The following is an 18,044-nucleotide window of genomic DNA, read 5'->3' as shown; positions in this document are numbered from 1 at the left end:
AACATACATATGTACATATAATATATATGTATGTATGTAACTTAATAAAAAGAAAGTTACATCATTTTGTAACTTGGTTTTCTTTAATCATTAACAACTTTTAATGTTATTAAATATTCTTCTGCATTGGAGTCAACAAACTTTTTCTGTAAAAGCTAGATGATACATACTTTAGGCTTTGCAGGCCGTACAGTTTCTGTTGCATCTACTTAACTATACCATCATGATAGTGCAAAAGGAGCCACAGACAATATATAAAATTGAAGTGGTGGTGTTCCAATACAATTTGATTTATAGAAGCAGACAGCAGACTGGATTTGGCCTCTGGGCTGTACTTTGCTGACCCTGGTTCTATGTCATTTTAATGGCTGCATGATATTTCATTTATTTATTTAGCTATTAGCTATTATTGGACATTAGATTGTGCCATCTTTGTGTGTATATGAGGATAAGGCTGCAATGAGTATTGTAGCTAAACATTTGGTTTACATGTATGATTATGTCCTTAAGATTAACTTGCACCCTGCTTCTGACATTGTATCAGATTGTTGAGCTTCTAAAATTCAGGCTTCAAAATCATAACATTTCTGATGTATAATTATTTTTTGGTTTATGTGACCAATCTTTGAAGTAGTACACAAAATTGAACTTTATAAAATGGTTTTAGGTTAAAATAAAACTCCTAGAAATGTTCTTATAATTTCTATAGTTATTTCTAGGATTAATCTTTGACTTAATTGGTGTTTTTCTTTGTGCAAGGAATTATAAATTAATTTACATGATTTTAAATAGGGAAAATTTAAGAGCATTTATTGAGTGACTGATGTTTTATTCATTGCAGGCAGTAAAAAACATTAAATAGTTGGAAAAACTTTGCTCTCTCACTGTTTACATAAAGTATAGAGAGGAGATATTTCCCTCTAGGACAAGGTCTTAAGTTATATGAAGTTAACCTCTTACTGGTTTTCCTTTGGGTCTTGTTTCAGCTAGTCTATGAGAGAGAGACACAAAAAAGTCAAACATAGTTTCTCTGGTGTTTAGGAGCATTTCTTCAGTTCAGCAGATGTGTACAGGTGTCTTCCAAGTTTATTTAGTGTGACCAATAGGTCATTTATTGTGGATTTGCAATTTTATTGCAATGTCCAAATATATATTATAGCCAGAAAGTAATCACACTTAAGCTTAAGGCAGAAAAACTGAAGATTAACACAGAGTTTTAATAATGAAGATTATTATTTATCATTATAAATAATGATATGTAGTCTATGTAGTCTGTAATGAAGAGGTAGTACCTTCTCTCATTAATTTGTTAGACTGAAAATGATCACTATATCATCTAAAAAATTATAGCATTTCTAGAAATTTTGTAACATCATTATTAATCATATTTAATCTCAAAAAAGGACTTGCCATGTTAGGCCAGAGTTCAAAGAACTTTAGAATCTAAACCATTGAGGTATGGCTATCTGGGAGATCCTATAATTCATACATCCTAAGACAGTGCTGCTTAAACTTTGGCTTGGTAAGAATTACCTAGAGGGCTTGTTAAAACACAGATTGCTGTGTCCCAGAGTTTCTAATACACCAGGCCTTGAGTGGTTGCCCCCAAATTTTCATATTTGGTGGTTTCTAGGTGCTACTAGTATTGCTTGTCCAGGCACTACACTTTGAGAACCATTGTTGCAGGAAAAAAAATTGTTCCATTTTTGTGTTGTTTTTTTATGATTTCAACTTCTGCGACTTCACAGTTTCTCTAACCTTTCCCCCCCCCCCTAAAATTTAACATCTTTTCTATTTGTGAAGTATACTGTCTTACTCATCTGTAAACATTTTCTTAGCACTTTAGGAATTCTTTTTTAAAATCCAGGCTTAATCTTTAACTAAAGAATTGATTTTAATAAATTCATGGTAATTAGTTCACTTTTAAATGATCTAACTTTGCAATTTTTTAATCATTTTCACCCACACCAAACTTTTAGGAGAGGAAATTATGAATATGACTGTATTTCTAATGAAAGCGTTGAATCTTACTCCTGGTCGTTTTTCAGGGTGGCTGCCATCTATTTCCAATTATATTTATTCAAACTAGTTTCCATATTTGATTGACTTTATTGTCATCATTTCCAGTAATATCTTAAGATGCAGTTGTCAGATTTCTTTACAGACAGGTAAAAGGTGTAATAAGTTTTTTTAGTATGCAAAGCAAAACTTACAGTTGTCAGAAAAAAAGAATTGTTAGAGCCGAGGATGTTTTAAAAGAACAGAATACACTAGGTTCAAAGCCCAATTGAATGAAACTTCAATTTTATAGTTTTGGGTTTTTCCCCAAACAACATTTTTACTGCTTTCTGGAAAAATTGTTCTGGAAAAATGATATTTGAGAAAAAGAAATGTCTCAAATTACTGTTTTTATGAGGAGAGAATCGCTGAGTCTTTTAAATGGTTAATGAGAAGAAGTAATAGTTAAACACTTGGAGCATTGATTTCTGATTTGAATTCTCCAGCACAAGCCAGCCCTGAGGGAAGGGGGAAAGCTTGCTAATTAACATTTGATTACTGATGCCACCTTCTCATTCCCTTTGCGCCATCCGGTTTCAAGGGTTTTGTTCAGGAAGGATTTTTAGGAGGGTTTTAACTTGCATTTTAGTGAAACAAATCCATGCACAACTGTGAGTCTACAGTTCGTTAAAAAAAGAAGAAAAAGAAAAGGACTTAGATATGAAGTGTGTGTTCACACCCCAGTCTGGATCCGATGTGATTGGCTTCTTAACCGTAAGCCTTTCAGAGCACAGGGATTGCTAGGAAACTGGAGCTAAGCCTAGTCTGTGTGCTTTATTTTGATTTACACACACACACACACACACACACACACACACACACACACACACACACACACACTTGTTTAGTGCCATTATTTAGCAGATTCTTGCCCAGAGCATCATTTGATAATGTGAAGTACTTGGAATTCAAAGTTTTATATCTTTAAATTTTGGGTAAGTTCAGGTTCTAATATGACCAACAGTCTTTTTCTTCTAAGATTGGTAAGAGAATAGATGTCTGTGGTTTCAGGGTGCTTTTTGTAAGGATTGTAATTTGCCACAAGTATTATTAATTCAGAAAAATCTAGAAACTAGGGTGCTAACAAAATGATAGCTGTTTTAAGCCCATGGCAAGAAATATTTTCTTTTTTTTTTTTTTTTTTTTTACTGTTTTAAAATGTTTGCTATTTGAAGAATCATGACCAGATTTCAAAATTTTAAAGATAATGAAATAAATTAATAGAACTTTACAACTACATCATTTAGCAGTGTTCTGTCAAACCATAGTCTCACTGTTTTTAAAAAAACCAACTAGACTTTTTAGTATAACAAAAGCAAAACCCAAGATGTTTCTTTATCCTAGAAAACATTTGCCCTACATGGTTCTTCTGTCCGTGTCTCTCACCTGCAGTTGCTTGCAGTGTTCCTTTCTGATGTGTTGTGTTTATGGGCACTTTATTGTTTTTCTTTCGTCTTCTAGCCTTAATAGTTTATACTTGCCCTAATTACTTACTTGTCTTACATAATATTTAGCTCTTCTTTTCCTGTACCTGGGATTAACTCCAGTATTTTCATAAAATCATAGGAATTCAGAGCTTTGAAAATCAGAATTGATCTAGTTTTATTCTCTTTTTAAAAACTGAGTAAATTAAGTCTCAGAGAGATTCTACCAACTTGCCTACAGTAACCACTGGGCAAATTTAGGACGCGACATCTTGTTCTCTGCCTCTTGTTATGCTGCAACACCTCAAACTTTGTGACTTTTCTTTCTATTATCAGAAATTGTTTTCACTTGGATAAATGTTTGACCAACATTTAGCTCACAAGTAATGATTTTATTATAGCTGACAAAGTTGTCTACTAAGTTTTATATTTTTCTGTTTGAATAGCTATAGACAACTCATGGGAGGCTAATTCTGAGCCTCAAAACTTAGTTTAGCAGAGTAACTTCCTAAGACTTCTAAGAAATTCTGATAAAATGTAAAAAGTAAAAATTGTTTGAAAATGTATGGAACTCAAAACTTTGTGAGAGAAGAATATTTCATATGATTTTATATTGAGCAGGTCAGAATAAAATGATCTTTTCCCTAGTGTTCATCAATGAAATTTTCATGAGGAAATATGAAGTTTGATATGGAGGTCATTGCTTAGATTCTTACATTAATTATAGTTTATAAATAGATGTTTATTAACAATGACGAGCAAATAATAAACCTGTCCCATATCAATACTGTACCAAGTTAATCTGATTTGAATTTTTCCTTTGTCACAATTGTCTTATCTGAAGCAACAGGGAAGAAATTATATTCTCTTTTTAGCAAACGTAGAAAACAAACTCTGGAAAAATCCATTGTCAATCTAGAACACTTGATCCAAATACAATATAGTCTGTAACATAATTTTAATGTTCAGCTGGTAATCAAAGCATTTATTAAGTTTCTTCAGAACTAATTGAAACATTTGCATAGTTTAACATCCTGAAATCTCATAGATTTAGAGCTTAATGCACAACAAGAATTGAAAAGATTATGAAGGTTCAGCATTATCTTGAGTCAATGCTGATCAAAGAAAATGTGTAAGACAAAAAGGCCCTTAGGAAATGTTGCCCTGTGAAGTGCCACTTGTCCTTAACTGGAATTTAACACAAATCTCTAAAGATGAAATTCCATCAGAAGTAGAACAATAATGGCAGCTGGGCTTGCCAGCTACAGCAACCCAGCCTGTGTGTGTTTTCTGCCTCTCTCAAGTGCTCTCAAATCTCTCAAATCAATCAGTGATCTCTCAATCTCTCTCTCTCCTCCCCCCGCCTTCTCTTCGTCTCCCTTTTAAAAAATCCCTTCTCTCTCCTTCCGCCTCTTTATCTCTCCCTCCTCTGGTCCTTCATCCCTCATCCCTTTCTGAGAGAACTCTGTCCTTCATTTGATTCATGATCATCTTAAATCACTCTGCATCATTTTATATATAGCTGTATTTTGTCTCTCAGGTTTTCTAGGATACTAATATTTTTTAAAATCATGATTTTTACTTTTGCTTTGTATACATTTTAGACCTTTCCTTCCCTGCAGAATTGTGACTTAAAATTTTAATTAAAGAAAACTATCAATAAAGATAATGGAATTTTTATATCTTCATTAGTAAAACCTTTAACCACTTTGTACTTTTGCTACCTTATCACGTGTGTTTCTTCAATATAATGTTAAAATCTGCCTATGGTTACAGCATTGATAAACATGGAATTATTTTTGAAAGACTAATTTGTTTTTGTTGTTATTTAGTGATTGTGGTATAACACAAAATTCTTTTGGCTTAATCTCAGAAGCTCTGTGAACTTATCTTTTCCATTGGGACAAACATTAGCCTAATATGCTTTACTTTGTACCCTCTCAGCCAAGTTCTGTCTGCATTAACCAGTTCATTCTATGACAAGTTGCTTAACAGACGTCATTCTGGGGAGAACAATGAAGCCAGATACTTGTGCAATGGCTAACATTACTCTAACTTTGATCACTTTTGTTCAGCACATCAGTCTGGCATTGTGCTTTATACCAACATAACACTATAGCCAGAACATGCTTTTCAGGCTTACAATAGCAAAGGAATGTTATTCAGTTCAGTGCAGTTACAAACGAGTTAATGAAAGAAGAAGAATACTGTTTATTTCATAATACCATATTGTTGTGTTTTGGAATTAAGGTGGAATTTAAAGAATCCCCTTCCAAAGTTATTTGTTTGTATACCCAGCTCATAGTATTTGTGTATACTACCCAATACCAGGGTAGCCTTGGTGAAACCTTTCCAACAGATACAAATATTTGTCCTGCTTTTTTTTGTTCTACAAAATAGCAGATGAAGCTTGGTGTATCTAGACAGCATAATTGAAAACTAACTTTAAGAAAGGAATTTTTTTGGCCTCGAGCCCTAAAATCTTCTCATACTCCCCCTCTTCTTTCCCTATATTAATGTAATGTTTTAGGTTTATGGACCACCTTTCTCCTTAAAAGCTCTAATGCTTAAGCATGACAAAATAGTCTTCGCTAGTGGAAATGATCAGAGGTTGAATTTGGTTAAATTGTTGTGTTAATAATGACTTATGAAAATTTCCAAACTTTATGTGACTCACCATAAACAAAATACTGCATGGTATTCTCTGCATACCAATACTGGCCATCGCTAAGAACCTCTGAAGAAAGGCTGTTTGTTTGAGTTGAGTGGGCATCAAGCCATGCCTCCACGCCCCTCAGTTCTCATTTGCTAAGTCTTTTTTCACAGGTGTACATTAGAGATAAAAATAGATTAAGTTCCACATTGTGTTTTTGTTTTTTCCTTTCCCCAGTGAATATATATCTCTGTTTCACTGGAAAGGTAACTTAGATGTTTTTATGTATAATAAACAGAAATGTGATACAAAATGCCGTAATTGGACAATATGATTCTTTAGACTTCTGCATTTTAAAAACATGAATGAATACTGCTTGTTTTTCATAATGAAGTCTTGTTATAGAACATACAGGGTGGGGCAAAAGGAAGTTTACAGTCGTGAGTATCTAAACTACAGTTTATTTTTGTATTATTTATTGATTATTGTATCATTTTCCATATGAACAACTGTAAACCTATTTTTGTCCCATTCTATATTATGTGCAACATTCAATACTAGCTTCATTTGTTATAGTAGTGTAATCCCATAACTAAACTATCTAAATTAAGATAAATAATCTCTCCATTCTTAACAATTTGATAATTTATTTTATTTGTGAATATGGAACAAAATAGAATTTTTGTAACTTATTTAAAACTGAAGAAAGTTATGATACTTCTTAATTAGTGGATAACATAGGGCTTATAACCTTGCAACACTTTATTCTGATAAATTATCTCCTCTCCTTCTAAAATGAAAGTTACAGTATTGCATGTTGAAAATAGTTTTTCATCTTTAACAGTATTAAAATAAGAAGTATCATTACTGTATTTTATTTTTAGGAAGGGCCTAAGCAGTGTATTGGTAGATGGCTCTCAGTTAATAAATATTCTGTTGAAATAGTTTTTAATTTGGATGATTTCCAAGAAATATCCTGTGCTGATTTATTAAGTTCTTATATCTTTGAAGCTTATGTCAAATAATAAAGAAAACTTCAGGTTTTTCCTCCCACCTGCTCTTCCCCTTCAAAAAAAAAAATCACATTTCTCTCTCTCACATAGAAACTTGAAATATACCTTTTGTTGGAATTATTTTACATCTTGAGTCATTTAAAAATTACATAGATTATAAAACTTTTAATTATAGTCTGTCCTAGGTGTACTATGTACCTGAAGTTTCTTAACTGAAAAGAAACTTGAAGCAATCCAGGAATATATAAAAACAATTGGCAGCTGGGGGTGTTTCTTTTTTTAAAAATTTTTCAATTACAGTTTACATTTAATATTATTTTGTATTGGTTTCAAGTGTGCAACATAGTGGTTACATAATCATATACTTTACAAAATGATCACTCCAATAAGTCTAGTACTCATCTGACACCGTACATAGTGATTACAGCATTACTGACTGTATTCCCTATGCTGTATTTTACATCCCCGTGACTATTTTGTAACTACCAATTTGTACTTAATCCTTTCACCTTTTTAACCCATTCTGCCAACACCCCCTCTCCTCTGGCAACCATCAGTCTGTTCTTTGCAAATTTCATCTAACCTTTAATGACAATCTGCTTTTAAATTTGGTTTAGATTTTTTTTTTTACAAAATTTTTCTGACTTGTGTTTTCCTAGTTTCAAATTCTTGTTTTGAATCTAGGAGAAAACAAGAGGAAATATAATGTATGCTACATAAATTGACTGGCAATTATCCTAAGTCATATGGAAACCCTATTTTTAATTTCACTATCTCTCTTTACAGGTAAAAAGAAATGTATATGACCTTACGAGTATCCCCGTTCGCCATCAGTTATGGGAAGGCTGGCCAGCTTCTGCCACAGATGACTCAGTAAGTAACAGTTGACTTGCCAGTTTTATATTCTCCTCTCTCTTGCCACTTTCAGCCTAACTGGCTATGATAATAAGCAGAATCAAATAATATTTCATTGAAAACATTTTATAAATCAAATAATATGAAAATAAGAGTTGTAATAATTTGAGTTCACTTGCAGAGCAGATTTCATAAGCCGAGTATATCAGCCTTCTGTTGATAGTATTACAATATCAATATCAGGAACTTAATGCTGCTTGATTTGACTTACATTTTTCCTTGATCAAAAGAATATATTCAGCTGTTACTGATGAAATTTCCCAAGCACAGAATTTTTCCCCCTAAATTACAGATATCTCAAAGTCAATTAATCATTACATATTTAATTTTCAAACTACATTACCTATAGTTAATTTTTACAGTTAACATTAATAGCACTCTATTCTTAAATATACCCATAATTTTCACTACCATAAAAACTGGAAGAAAATATTTAGTCTGACATTTTTACCTATTATTATATCTACTTATGATTTTTCTGTTGTAAATTTTAAAACCTTTCCTATCTCTGCCCTACTTCTAAGTGATTATTCTCTTCCAAGAGTAAGCTTTCTCATCTAAGGAGGCCAACTGAAATTACGTTTTGGCCACTTTGGGTTGTTTTAATCAGATACCCTCTTTCTCTCTCTCTCTCTCTCTCTCTCTCTCTCTCTCTCTTTCTCTTTCTTCTTTCTTTCTTCTTTCTTTCTTTCTTTCTTTCTTTCTTTCTTTCTTTCTTTCTTTCTTTCTTTCTTTCTCTACAAAGTGAGAATGTTTCAAGAATTTTGAAGTTAAATCTGATTTTAAAATAAGGCAAAAAAAATTGAGACTTTGTAAACGTCTTGTAATAAATACTCAAATGATGTAAGACTTGAACTACCTTTTGGAATTTCCTAGTAAATATTACATTTCTATCTGGATAATAATTACTGCTCCTCTCTCAGCACTGCCATTATACATTTTAATATGAGTGAATTCTTTGTGGAAGACAGAAACATTTTTAAAGCAATTTGGTTATGTAGATGCTACTTGAGTCTAATTATTCCACAGTCTAAACACTCTACCTTTGTAAAATGCTTTGTGGATCATGAAACTTTAAAATAATCAGAAAATAGAAAAACTTTTTTTTTTAAGTGAACCCTTCCAGGTAGGGTCGGGGAGAATGTTTATGCATAGGCATTTACATTTATTTCTAAATAACTGATTTTAACATTGATATTATAGTATCTCATTAGAATTATTGACTGGTTGTCCATGGCTAAGAGTAGGGATGTGGTTGTTGGTTTTAGTTTGTTTTTCTTTTTCCCTGTTAGAGTGAGAAATTTGACAGAAAGTGTGTTACGCTTAATTTTACAAAAATAGAAAGTAATTTTAATAAATAATAGCCTTCTTTTTATCCAAGGAGACATGAATAAACCAGAAATGTTCTTAGTATTGTCTAGTAACTACCACAAGACCTAATAACATTAAGAGAAGAAAATAATTAAGATCTAAGTATGTCACTTAAATTCACTGAGGATTAGCAATAAATAATATGTATAAGTACCAGGCTCATAGTAGACACTCAATAAATGAGGGTCAGTATTGTAATTCATATGAACATAACTCATAAAAGGATCACAGGTGAAAATTGACTGGTTTAAGTAAATTAAATGGTATCAGATTTGTATAAAAATAACCTATGTGGGTGGGAAATGATGGATATATAAATAAATTCAGGTTAGCCATCTATTGATCATTGTTAAAGCTGAGTGATATGTATATTGGGTTTATTATACTATTCTCTAAACTTTTTTATGTACTTGAAAATCTTTGTAATAAAAAAGTTTACAGCAAAAATAATTGCCTAGCCCTGGCCAGTGTGGCTCAGCTGGTTGGAGCATTGCCCCATAAACCAAAAGGTGGCAGGTTCCATTTCTGGTCAGGGCACATACCCACGTTTTGGGTTCGATCCCTAGTTGGGGTGCGTATGGGAGGTAGCCAAGTGATGTTTCTCTCTCACATCAATGTTTCTCCCCCCCCCTCTAAAATAAATAAATAGACAAATAAAAATAATTGTCTGGTTTAAGAGCAAGAACATAAGGTAATAAAGTCCAGAAATGTGAAACTGCATAGGGTTGGAAAAGCCCAAACTGCTTTTGAATCCCACAGTTGTAGAAGCCAGATTGAAATGGGCTTATCAGATGCAAGTTCCAAGAGTGATAGGCAAATTTAGTGAAATACTGTAGATTCTTCTGTAGCATAGTGCCTTATACATTAGGTGTTAAATCATTGAATTGAGTGGAAACCATCTTTTATGAGGCTCATGTTTTAATGATTATCATAACATTTACATTTTTACCAAGAGTTCTAATGCAGTTTCACTACTACAGGAAAATAGGAAAGCAGCTAGAACTCGCCATATCCAAGACTATAATGCTACCTAGTGCTGCACATAAGTCACAGCAAACACAAGGGGGAACCTGCAGTAAGAGGCTTGATTCTTTTTGCCTCATTATTCCTTTTTGCACCTTGTCCCAGAACCTGTGAAATGATGCCTGCCCTTGCCTCCCAAGAGCAAATGTTGCCATATTGGCAGGATGTTGCCTTGAGCTGTATGATTTGCTACAACAAAGATGTTTGAGGCCAGGCTGCTTTTAACTGGTGCCATAGCCGACCCACTGGCTCCAGAGCTCGAGCTTTGACAAAAATGGCTTACAACTGTAGTCTTCTACGGAGATCCTAGCCAAAGAAATGTCATGAAACCTTTCTTTCATTAGGACTATAAAAACTCATAAAGCTGGTGCCTGTAATCTATATTGTTGCAGGCGATGGTGTTTTTATACTTATTTAAATCACTCAAGTGGAGGCATCTGCTACAAAACAAGATCATCCTCACAGCTTGGGGCATGAATTGGGTATAGCTGAGAAATGTCAGCTGTGTAAACAGCCTGAAATGTGTTACCAACAAAAGTATAATTAATATCTTTCCAAGACAGTGTACCATAACTTAATACTTAGAATGGTTTAACTTTCAGAGAAAGCACCTGAACATTTTCTTCCCAGTGCCAGAGTAGAGGATTGCTTATAAAGGTCATTGAAAGCAAGGTTAGTTTGCACTTTTCCTGCTCAGTTGCAGAGATTTGTATGGCTTGGAATATAGTATAGTAACTTTCAGGTACCGCTGGCTTCCATGAATTTGTGGAAATATTGTAAATCAAGAAGTTAATAGATTTGGTGTGATGGAAATGTTCTAAAATTAGATTGTGGCAATGGTAGCACAACTGTAAATTTACTAAAAAAATCGTTGAACAGTTTAAAAATGAGTACACTTTATGGTATGTAAAGTATACCTCAAATAAAGGTATTTTTTAAAGAAATTAATGAAGAACTAGATTCAAATACTTTTTTATTTATGTTTTTATGAGAAATACTTTGCTATTAACAGAGATGTTTTCTTTAATGTACTTCTCATTAACCTTTTACTTAGCAAACAGGGCAAAGAAGTAGACTTCTTACACTTAGATCCTTGTAACATCTTCAGTCACTTCTCAACCTGATAGACTACAGCCTTTTGACATTTTCAGCATTATTCAATGAAGTCAACAATCATTTAAAACATTGTTGCCCCACCTCCCCTCAGGGTTAAAATATTTTCATTGCCTCTAGATACAATACTCTAATGGGGTATAGGATACTGTATGAATTGTCAATAACTCTTTCAGTTCCTTTTGCGCTCTTTCACCAGGGAAGTAGGTAGCTAAAGCTTCACCAGTAGGGGAATGTTTTCATGCTGTGACAGTTCATCTGTGAGAACAAGGAGTTGCAAGTAGGCGGAATCTCATTTTACACTTTAACAAGGATGCTCTTCGTTTCCAGAGAGTAGAAATAATTTTAACACTGTGAATTATGTCTAGACACCTTATTGCATTGCAGATAACATGAATATATATAGTTTATAAAATTCCAGGCTTTAATAGTGCTTACACTAAGAGGAAAAATCCTTCCGTTTTAAAGTTTTTTTTGTCACGTGCCCCACCCCCCTTTTTTGAGATTATTTATGGTCTTCTGTGGTTCTGTCATTGGCTGAGGAATGTTAAATCAGAATTTGAGAAATTAGGATTTTAGAGCCCGAGGTCTTTAAGCATGTGTTAGGAGTCAGAAAGGTATTTAGTAAATGCTTTCACATTAAAAAAGAGATCATTTCTAAACAGAACCAGTACACGGTCGCTTTTCTGGAAAATAGGATAAAAACTGCACATCCCCACCTTCCTTTCTTTTAGATAGAAAGGAGTTTGTGAGTGAGAGGCGGCCATCGGGTTGGATCCTCCTGGTGGGGGCAGTTTTCTTCTGTAAGGTCTCCTGATGCCGTGTGCTGGGCAGGCGTTGAATTGCAGGCGCTCCCCTGATCCTGGGTTTCTGGCCTCCACCTTATAGGAGCTGCTGTGCAGATTCAGAATCTCAGTTACAACATACCATGCTGTAGCTACCTACTAAGTAAACTCATAAACCTCCACTATAGTCATTTCACCTGTTCCTGCAAGGTAACTATTTCTGAATTGCAGAATGAATCACATTCAGCTGTGCTTACGCATCTTCAGTGGCCACCTAGTACTTGCTGATTATGTACAGATTTTATGCTGGCATTTAAAACCTTTCATTCATTGGTCTGAAACTTCTCTTCCAGGTTTATTTCTTCATACACACCCAGAGGAAATATTTCTTGAATAATTGACTGAATGTGATACTATAAATATCTCAACTTTAGCTAAATACAAATTTTTCTGTTCTTCAAATATACTTGGTGCTCTCTCCCACTCTGTGTCATTTAATCATACTATTCCTTCCACCTAGAATCCCTATAGCAATTCTCTCCTTTCTTCAAGACCGTTCTTTAAGAAGTGTTGCCTGTATCCCTCTTCCCATGCCACCTTCTTCAACCCAGTTAAAAATTAGCTTATATTTCTATTCTATTTAAACTAGTGTCATTTTTCCTTATTTTGTTTTTATCTTCTTTCATTTCGATTTTGCTAACAGATGGAAATGGTAAAAAAATGGTTTCCCAGCGAAGGGGACATGTCATTACATTTTGATTTGTGCACAGATATGTTCTAAGACCCCCAGCGGATGCCTAAATCTGCAGATGGTACTGAACCCTGTATATATTATATTTTTTCACTCAAAGGAAACACTTTACAGCTTCTTTGGCATATCTGAATTGCTAGCATCACTACTCTGTGCTTTGGGACCACTATTAAAAAATAAGGGTTACTTGAACACAAGTAGTGTGATACCACAACAGTCCATCTGATAACAGCTGCTACGTGACTAACAGGCGGGCAGCGTATACAGTGTGGATACTCTGGGCAAAGGGGTGGTTCATATCCCAGGTGGGGCAGAGCAGGACAGTGCGGGATTTCATCGTGCTACTCAGAACAGCATGCAATTTGAAACTAGTTTATTTCTGGAATTCTCCATTTAATATTTTGGACCATGGTTGACTACGGCTAACTGAAACTGAAGAAAACAAAACTGGGTGGGGGTGGGGATACTGTACTTGTGTTTTCTCCTTTTGTAAATTCAAAACATTGGGAGCAAGAACTGTTTTCCTCATCTTTGTATGCTGCACGGATGAAACGCAGTTTTACATGTTCGCTCATTTGCCTTGTTCACCGCGCCACTAAGTCGACATCTATGAAAATAAACAACTTGATCATAATAACTTAATAAACTGAGAATTAGGGTCATTTTCTTTCTGATAACTAAATTACCAGAATTCTTTAGTGGCAAGTAGTATAACAGTAGGAGGGGGCAGCTACACTGAGCTGATTTGTACCTGGGGGGGGGGGGAGTGAGCAGATCAATGCAAATTTATTGAATCCTAATATTGCTATTATTTGGTTAAGTTACTTAATGTGTGAATTTCAGTTTCCTCATCAGCAAAATGAGGATGATGTTAACACCCTTGGAATGCTATTGTGAAGATTAAATTTATTGCATAATAGGTCAAACCACATGAAATTGCCACTTTTTAAAGATAAAATGATTGAATATTAGGAATTTATATGGTTTTACCTAATATGTAAAGTACATACAATGCAGGGTTTGGCAGTTATGGCTGTCAGCCCAAATCCCACTCACCATCTGTTTTTGTAAGTAATGTTTTATTAGAACAAAATCACATCCACTTATTTATTTATTGTAGATAGCTGCTTTTACACTATAACAAACAGCAGGGCTGTTTAGTTGCAACAAAACCACATGGCCCACAAAGCCTCAAATATCTGCTATTTGGTCCTTTACAGAAAAAGTTTGCCAATCCTTGGTGTAATGTCTGGCATTCAGTAGGCATTCAACAAACATTAGCTCCTTTTCCCTTGAGTAAGCACCTTCTTTATATTGCATACACATGCAGAATCAGAAGCATTCTTTGAGTAGCTTAAGGGTCATCTTATGCTATTTAAATTACTATGCTAGCCTGTCCTAGGTCAGACAGATTCAGGCAATCTTTAGACATTTTTACTGACTTTTTTTTATTTGGCAAGGTCATAGATAATGTTGCTTCTGATAGTGGTGAGACTCAGTAGTTTCAGAGGGTTCATTGCCCTTGTCAACATATAGAGTCTTTTACAAATAACACAGGCAAAGACTAAATAGACGAAAGAACAGCTTTGAAAGCAGTAAAAGAAAGTTTGAGTTTAAAAGGAATGAAAAGTTATGAAATGGACTATATCCTTAACAGAGAGAGTGAAAAATTCAGGAAAGTGGAATGAAACATTCAAGGGACATATTTACTTAGTCAGTATGAGGGAGAATACATGGAATTGAGAGCCCCCAGTTGTGAATCTTGATTTTGGTTTATTAAAATTATAAAGCTGTAGACTACTGTTTCTGCTCATGAAAGGGTAACTACAATGGGAATTTTATTCCTTCTATAAACAACTAGAACACTGAATAAAATCTGTGCAACAACTGTTTTCAGATATTAGACAGCAGATAGTGCAGGATTCTGAAAAAGGAAACAAATAAGCCCTATGGTAGTCTTACATTCTGCCTGGAGGCAATTTGTGGTTCCCAGAGCAGGGAAAGGAAACCAAAAATGGGACCTGGTGATTTTATTGAGCTTGAAGAGACAGAGCTCCAGAAAACTACATAGGTTTGCCCTGGTCTTTAACTGAATACCAATTTGTGCACACATAGGGTGAAATTCCTGGAGGCTGGATGAAAAACAACTGCCAGATAAAAGGACAATTAACTGGGACCTGTAGGGCATGCAGTTCTCAGAGCTCACACAGAACTTGGAATAGTTTTTTTTTTTTTAATACATCTTTACTGATTTCAGAGAGAGGAAAGGAGAGGGAGAGAGAGAGATAGAAACATCAATGATGAGAGAGTGTCATTGATCAAGCCTGCAACCGGGCATGTGCCCTGACCGGGAATCGAACCCCGATCGCCTGGATCCTAGGTCGACACTCAACCACCGCTGAGCCACGCCCGGCCCAGCAGAACTTGGAAATAGTTTGAGTTCCCACCAGCCATAGTAGAGACATCTCAGTGAATACATGGGACATTCAAGAGATACCCTCAGAAGAATCACGCCTTGGTGGAGTGGGTAAACTAGACCTAAAGTGAAGGCTACTCTAGGACTGCCCTTTTCTAAGCATAAAAATAATTTTCAAAAGGAACAAGCTGATTAACTGGTTTTGTTCTTTAAGAACAGAGTTCAGCATCCAACCAAAAGTTACTATCCAGCCTAGCCAGCGTGGCTCTGTGGTAGAGTGTCAACCTATGAACCAGGCGGTTATGGTTCAATTCCCAGTTCGCGCACATGCCCAGGTTTCAGGCTCTATCCCCAGTTGGGGCCATGCAGGAGGCGGACAATCAATGACTCTCTCATCATTGATGTTTCTCTCTTGCTCCCTCTCCCTTCCTGTCTCTTAAATCAATAAAAACATATTTTTTCTAAAGAGTTACTATCCATATGAAGAAGTAGGAAAATCTAACTCATAACCAGAAGAGAAATCAGTCAAAAGAAATAGACATAGAATTGACTTAGATAATGAAATTTAGCAGCTAGAGATTTAGGTATTATAAATATTATGAATATGCTTAACTATTTAAAGGAAAATACAAATTTAATGAGGAGAGAATAAATATGTAAAATAGAATAACTTGTTCTAGATATAACAATATAATATCTGAAATAAAAATTTTTCTGGATGGGCTTAACAGCACTTTAGAAACTGCCAAAGAAAAGACTGGTGAACTTGGAGATATAGCAATAGCAACTATCTAAACTGAAGCACAGAGGAAAAAGTATCAAGGATAAATATATAAAGTATCAATGACCTCTGGGACAAAATTCAAGCAGTCTAACATACATGCAATTGGAATCCTAGAAGAAGAGAAAAAATGGGGTGTGGGGAGGAGGAGAGGAGGCCAAAAACAAAAAAAAATTGAAATAATTTCTGAAATTTTTCCATATATGATGAAAACTATAAAACTTATAGATTCATGAAGCTTAATGAATCCCATGAAAGGTAAATACAAAGAATTCTGTACTAAGGAGTTCATAATCAAATTGCTGAAAACAAGTTATTAAGAGAAAAATTTCAAAGCAGACAATAGAAAAATAAACATTATACAGAACAGTTATAGACTAGATATCTTGTCAGAAACAATGCAAGCCAAAAAATGGTGGAATCACATTTTTAAAGTACTGAATGGTTAAAAAAATGACAACTTAGAATTCTGTATCAGGTGAAAATAATCTTTCAAAACTGAAGCCAAAATAAAAACTTTTTCACCCAAACAAAAACAGACAATTTGGTGGCTGCCAGCAAACCTGTACTACAAGAAGTATTAAAGGAGGTTCTTGAGGCAAAAGGAAAATGATAGCAAAATAAACTTGGATCTACACAGAAGAATGAAAAGAGCTCGTAATGGTAAAACTGGTTAAATAGAAAAGACATTTCTTTGTGTTTTTAATTTCTTTAAAAGATAACTTTAGGATTTTTTTATTTTTATTTTTTGAGAGAAGAAGGCGGGGGGGGGGGAGACGGACAGAGAGAAACATTGATCGGCTGCCTCCTGCACACCACTCACCAGGGATCAAGCCCAAAACCCAGGCATGCGCCCTGACTGGCAACCTTTCAGTGTACCAGGCAATGCCCAACCAACTAAGCTGCACCTGCCAGGGCTAAAAGATAACTTTAAAGAAAAGAACAAATGTAGAATTTGAACATATGTAGAAGTAAAATACATGACTGACTCAAATGACAGAGTGAAATTATACTGTTGTAGGTTTCCTATGTTATGCGTGAAGTGGTATAGTAATGCATTAAAGGTAGTCTGTTATATTAATGATGCATATTGTAAACCTTAGAGCAACTACTAAAAAAAACACACAAAAAGTATAGGTAATAAAGCTTTAAAAGCGATAAAATGAAGCCCTGGCTGGCATGGCTTAGCCATTAGAGCATCGGCCCTTGGACCAAAGGGTCGTGGATTCGATTCCTGGTCAAGAGCACAGACCTGGGTTGCAGGTTCGATCCCCGGCCCCCATCAGGGTGCATGCAGGAGGCAACCAATTGGTGTGTCTCTCTCACATCAGTGTTTCTCTTCTTCTCTCCCTCTCTCCCTTCCTCATTCCAATCTCTGAAATACCAATGGAAAAAATATCCTCGGGTGAGGATTAACAAGAACAAAAAAGATAAAATGGAATACTTAAAAATAATAAAAAATAAGGCAGGAAAAAAGAAAAAGGAACAAAGAAAAGGTGGAATACATATAAAACAAATAGCAAAATGGTAGGTTTAAGTCCAGCCATAGTGATAATTACAGTAAATATAAATGGTCAACACATTAAAGAACAAAGGTTTTCAAAAGGAATTTTTAAAAGCAAGACTCAACTATATGCTGCCTATATGAAATGTACTTTAAATATAATGACAATGATAAGGTAAACATAAATGAGCACAAAATATTTACCAAACTAATATAAGGAAGCTGTTGCCCTGGCCA

At 34.7% G+C, this 18,044-nt stretch overlaps 1 protein-coding gene across 1 annotated transcript in view; it reads left to right on the top strand.

Annotated features, from left to right (window-relative positions):
• FAF1 (Fas associated factor 1) overlaps positions 1-18,044 on the top strand; it is a 272,216-nt gene that overhangs the window by 129,342 nt on the left and 124,830 nt on the right. Inside the window, exon 8 of the mRNA XM_081143762.1 lies at positions 7,935-8,021. Coding sequence (XP_080999888.1) covers positions 7,935-8,021 — 87 coding nt within the window. The remainder of the gene's footprint in view (positions 1-7,934; positions 8,022-18,044) is intronic.

The sequence above is a fragment of the Miniopterus schreibersii genome (assembly GCF_964146895.1).
Source record: "Miniopterus schreibersii genome assembly, chromosome: 8".
Lineage (NCBI taxonomy): Eukaryota > Metazoa > Chordata > Mammalia > Chiroptera > Miniopteridae > Miniopterus > Miniopterus schreibersii.
Note: the sequence above shows the minus strand (reverse complement) of the source record. Positions and strands in the feature narration are given on the sequence as shown.